This window comes from Pteropus vampyrus, unplaced genomic scaffold (assembly GCF_000151845.1).
Source record: "Pteropus vampyrus isolate Shadow unplaced genomic scaffold, Pvam_2.0 Scaffold35, whole genome shotgun sequence".
In the NCBI taxonomy this organism is placed as follows: Eukaryota; Metazoa; Chordata; class Mammalia; order Chiroptera; family Pteropodidae; genus Pteropus; species Pteropus vampyrus.
In genome coordinates, this window is record NW_011888816.1 from 4795744 (window position 1) to 4801639 (window position 5896).

Below are 5896 nucleotides of genomic sequence, written 5' to 3' on the forward strand. Positions count from 1 at the left end.
GGCATGGTGTATGGAACTCTATCGTTATGCAATCAGGTTTGTTGGATGACTGAATGAGTGAATGAATGAATGAGATTAAGGGCAGATAAAGTGTGCTGGGAGGATAGACAGACAAAATAGCTAAACCACTCCTTTTACACATACACAGATATTCCTTCAAGTGACCGTTTCTCCTTTCTCTGAGACACAGGAATTAAGGGCCTCATCTATTCAATCTGTTACTGTGGTTGATACTCAGAATTGATAAATTAATCACTTCCAGTCCTAGTAGACAAAGGAAACAATGGATAATGCCATCTGAAGTATTGTACCAATGGCATCTATGAGGAAAACAGAAGCCACACTAAGTATTTCAGAGGGAATTTAATGCGGGGAATTGACACAGATTTGGTAAGGCGGGGAGAGGCCCACTGAGATAACCCAGATGTTAGTAAACACAGGAAGCAGCTACTAACCTTAGGGCCGGGGAAACAAAAGGGAAGAGATGGTGTTACCAAAACCTAGAAGCTTTGGTGGGGGACCCCCCACGGCTGGTGCCTGGCCCTCTTTGGGGGCTGCTGCGCGGCCGCTGCTTGGACTTCTGAGGGGGGCGCTGCTTGGCTGGTGGTCGGACCTCTGGGCGGGGGCGTGGCTGACGTTCAGACCTCGGAGGGGACCGTGGCTCAGACCTCGGAGGGGACCGTGGCTCAGACCTCGGAGGGGACCGTGGCTTGGCTGGTGCTCTGACCACCGCGGGGGGTGCAGCTGGCTGGCGCTTGGGTCTCTGAGGGGACGTGGCACGGCGGCTGGTGCGGAGAGGGCCAAAAGAAGCTGGAGGCTGGAGCCATGGCTCTCCTCTGCTGCTTAAGGGATGCTGACAGGAGCTGGAAACAGGAAGGCAGGCCCTGCTCCCCCACCCCCACCTTCTAATCTCTCCCTGGTAGCTTCCGATGGCAGAACCTAACAGGGAGCCGACTGTCAGGGGCTTGGGGAAGAGCAGCTTGCAGAGGCCAGGCCCCAGCATCACAGAGTAGAGTAGGAGGGGGCGGGGCTTGGAGCCGAAAGACTACGGGCCAACACCTGGCCCAGGTGCTCAGTGGGCGGTGCCCACCACTTACCTGGTCTTCTGGCAGGCGCAGCAGATCCAGTCCTCCTCTTTTTTCTGGTAGAAGCAGCCACTCTTACAGATGCTGTATTTCCGGTCCACAATCTCACGCTTGGAGTTGAGGAAGGTGAATGGCGGGCAGCAATGTATGCTGAAGTGCTCGGAAAACTTCTGGTTCTTGGAGAGTCTGGGGCCCTCCTTACTTGTTTTCTGACTCATGTCGCTGGAAAGCATCCATGCAGGGAGAGGTGGGGAGACATAAAATGGCATTTCAGGCGAGGGAGCTTTCTCCTAAAGGAACCCACTCCCCCCGCTCAGATTGTCCACATCAGTATTCAGGGTTGTCCTAAATAACAGACGCCTGGAATGCCAATTTCTTCCTCAACTATATGGAAAAGAATTAAGGGTTTATCAATTTTCCTGTGCTTTTTAATGTTTTCTGGAAATGGACTCTTTTCCCTCTTATGTTTAATGATCCATTTGGGATAGAAAAAATATTACAAAAGCAAACATTATTAAAGCGCCTAGTATGTGATGGTTGCTTTATACACTTTACCTCATTTTTATGACATGGCATTATTACCAACAAACTAAAGGGGAGAGAAGCTGTGACCAAGTTCATAAAGGCAGTTCGAAGCAGACAGGGGAACCGAATCCATGTCTGTGTGACTCCAATATCCTATGCCCTTCCACGAGATTCAGCTCTACCTGTGCCCCTGCATTCAGCCCTCCTCTCCCAGAAGCAGGAGGCCAGGCACTGGGCCCAGACTGGACTTTGGGGAACTGGAGATGGGCCCAGGGATGGAATAAGGCTTCACAGCTGCATAGGTCTATGTCCTAGGGTGAAAAAGACTGAAAGTCGGGGAAACAGCTCCCAGAAGGAGGAAAGGGAGAGAATGGAGTTTAGAGACGTCATGCAGGATGGCAGCCAGGACCTCCCTGTCAGAACAAGAAGGTTCACAGTGGGGAGACTAGGATGTTCACTTGGAGAGGGCCCTGAAGCGTGTGTGACCCACAGGTGCTTCGTCCGTCCCTCCTACACCAGTCCTTCGTAGTTTTAAAATCTACATTCACTATCGAATACTAGAAAACTTAGATGAATGAAAATAATAAAAATTCCTAAATTCTTATCCCATAGTTAATATTTCATTTGTGAAATACTTGAACATTTCTTGAGAATATTTACATGTAAATATATACTTAATAAAAAGAGGACCATACCACATATACTGTTCAAATTTTTATATTTAGAAAATCATTCATTTTTTAAAGTTTTATAAATATATACAGAATGTTATTTATAGTATTCTCTTACAGTTTTTAAAATCTGTATAAAAGTATAGTTACAGCCCTCTTTATAATTTATATATTTATATCTTCTCTCATATTTCTTGATTAATCTTGCCAGAAGTTATCTACTTTATTGTTCTTCTCAAAAAAAAAGCTCTTGTTTTTTTGCTTGTCTTTGTTCTTTTTTCTAACTCGTTAATTTCTATATGCATTCATTATTATTTATTTTCTTCGATTTTCTTTAAGTTTATGTTCTTGTTCTTTTTCTCTATTCTTGAGTCAAACACTTCTCACATATGCATGGGATTGTGACTTTTCCATTAAGGACAACTTTAGTTGCATATCACAAATATTAACATAATTCATTTTCACTTCATTTTAAATGTGGATGAGTTCCTCTTTGAGTCATCAATTATTTTTTTCAAATCTGTTGTAAAATTTCAAGGTGTATGGAGTTATTGTTTTACATGGACTTGTAATTCTATTTAGAAAGTGGCCTATATGATCACGACTCTGATATTTGTTGAGATTTGCTTTGTGGACTGCTACATAGTCAACATTTTTGCATGTTCCACATGTGCTTGAAAATGTGCATTTTTAGAAACAATTTGGAGTCACTTAGTGAAGATAAAAAAGTGCACAGACTGCTGTCTAGCAATTTCTTCTTGGGCACAGCAGCCACCTCGGATCATGGCTCAACCTTGCAGGTGAAGTCTCGTAGTTGAGTGCAAAGCCTGGAGGAGCCTGAATCCGTGATGGCTGCAGAGCCACTGCTCTAAGCCCTGACTCTTGAACACTGAACACCTTTTACCTGAGACACAGTCCAACTTCCACCTTGTTTAAACCACTATTATTTTCATTTGCAAGTGCTCAAATACAATTCCAAATTAATAGACTCAGTGTCCTCATCTAAAACGGGGTTTCTTAATCATTTGGGGATAACGAATGATTAAGAAACAAAATGCCACAAATTAGGCAGTTTATAAACAACAGAAATTTGTCTTTCACAATCCTGGAGGCTAGAAAGTCCAAGATCGAGGCACAAGCAGATTCAGTTCCTGGTTCATAGGCCAGTAGAATGAGCGAGGGAGCTCTCTGGGATCTCTTTTTATGGGGGCACTGATTACATCCATGAGATCTCTGTCCTCATGACCCGATCACCTCCCAAAGGTCTTACCTCCTAATACCTTCATCATATTGGATTAGATTTCGACAGATGAATTTTGGAAGGAAACAAACATCCAGTTCGTAACAGAGGGTAATTACAAATAATAATAACAATACTTAACACAGAGGGCCTTTGATAGTATTAAATAAAATGAAATAAGTAAAGAGTCTAGCACTGTACCTAAAATAACTTGCTTAATACGTTCCATTTCTCTTTCACTAAGAATTCATTCAAATGACCTAATTCCACTGAATTCTTCAGACATACTCTTTATGTATCACATCTATCTCTGATGACATTTAATTCAAGGATTGGTTACATCTTTCGTGGCTCAAAACAAATCATTATAAACACTACATGGTGTTTTCACAAAAGATACCACCTAATTACAGAGCAAAGATACTTATGAACTGTCTGGCAGGATGAAGAAAAAAAATAACTGAATTTGAAACTATACCATATAATCTTAAACCTTGTCCAATAGGGCTCCTTCCCCCTGCTAACTTCTCCTCCAGCAATTACACAGCAAACACCTCCACTGCCTTGGTGCTCAGCCCAAAGCCAAGTCACTTCTTTGGGAGACTTTCCAGAGCCTTCCCTTCCCCTGGGGAGAAATGGTTCCTCCTCCTTCTTTCTCGTCCTGACTTTGTTCACTGTACCTAATTTTACGAGAGCATCTGGAATCTTAGGTGTTATCCTAACTGTTTCATTGTTTCCTTAAATTTTTTGTCCCAGGAGCCTTGTACAATGCCTGATTCAGAACAGGTAGGTGTTCGATAGATGCTTGATTAAAATGAAAGAATGAACAAAGGGTGTCTCTTACAACAGCTGCAGAGGCCCTCAGCCTATCCCTGCCTGTCCTCAGATGCTCTCTAGTAGTCCCATGTCACTTGAGGGACCTCTGCTTTGGCTCAGACCATAGTGTCTGTTCAAATGACAAAGGCAACACAGGAAAGGACCTTTCTAACTGACCTCGAAAGTTAAAAATTTTTTGAAAGATTTTGTGAACCCACTACATCTTTTCCCAATTCATGCAAACTAGCAAGTTTCAATCAACACACGCACATTTAATTATGCATTCTAGAGATGGCGCTAGCATCTCTACACAACCACCTGTGTCATGGGTACCTTTAAACAGAGCTTCACTCATCCCTAAGGAGACTGCAGAATCCTGAACACAAAATAGGTTTTCTTCCTTCCACCTGTCCTTCTTTCTTTTCTACCACTTTTTCTTAAAATAAAGTTGGGATGTGGGCTAATTATTTAATAGAAGTGGCATGTGGTCCTTAGTCTTGGGCACTCCTCTGAAAAGGAAATACAGTGCAAATAGTAAGATGATATATTGCAGCCCACGTCCTCCTTCACATCTACACAGGACCACAGGCAGTCACACATGGAAATGGGTACAGGCTCTGCAAAGTGAAGGGTGGATGCAGGTCAGTGTTTGGGAAAAAGAACTCTTCTTCGGTTCTTGTAAATCAGGTCTTTCAGAACCGTGAACAAGAGCCTATCCTTGTCATATATAAGGAACTCAACATGGGAGCGATAGGAGGGAAAACTTGACCCTGAGTATACAGGACCCGAACCATATGTGAGAACAATATTCTGGCTTCAGCTATCAAAACTCCAAAGAAAGGCCCCAGGATCAGTCCCAAGACCTCTTAATACATTGTATGGTTTAAGAAATGGGATGTCTGATATATACTTGGGGGAAAAAATCAAGTTAACAAAACAAGAAATTTCAGATTTATTCAAACTCATTTCAGTTGTACCAAAAAAAAAAAAAACAAAACAAAAAAACCCAACTTTTATATTTTTTCATAATTGTGTAATTGGTGCAATATTACAGGCCGATCCCATGCTGAATATTGGCTGGGGAAAACAGGGAAAAGGAGAGAGAAATCGAACCTCTAAGTTTATTTTGCCTTGATCACTTCCGGCATAAACTCTCTTTCTAATTAGGAGTCAGTTAAAGTTCCATTCCCTAACAGGACTATTCTTTCTCTCCTTCAATTGCTTCTCAAGGCAGACAGGAGTGTGGGGAAGCTGAGAGTCCTCATGGCAGTGAGGGAAGGGGTGGCTGGTCCGGGTGATGACCTCCCACACATGCCGTGCAATAAGTAAGGGGAATCAAGAACCCTACCTTGGGACCACTGGCCCAGGCAGCTCCTCATCCAAAATTGTGTACTCACTCATAGGCCACATTAGATGTGGCTGAAGGCGGGCCTCCCCCAGGCGCTTGCAGCCTGTCTCCACTACTGCTGTGGACGTGTGTCAGTGGGACCCACCACTCCTCTCATGCACATGCAATTTCAAACCTATCTGGATGTTTCTACCACACCTAGCACATCTCC

At 43.3% G+C, this 5896-nt stretch overlaps 1 protein-coding gene across 1 annotated transcript in view; it reads right to left on the reverse strand.

The window, feature by feature from the left end:
- Window positions 1-5896, reverse strand: part of MOBP (myelin-associated oligodendrocyte basic protein) — a 22316-nt gene that overhangs the window by 8541 nt on the left and 7879 nt on the right. Inside the window, exon 2 of the mRNA XM_011357406.2 lies at window positions 1098-1307. Within this exon, the coding sequence (XP_011355708.1) occupies window positions 1098-1303 (206 nt within the window). The 5' untranslated portion in view covers window positions 1304-1307. The remainder of the gene's footprint in view (window positions 1-1097; window positions 1308-5896) is intronic.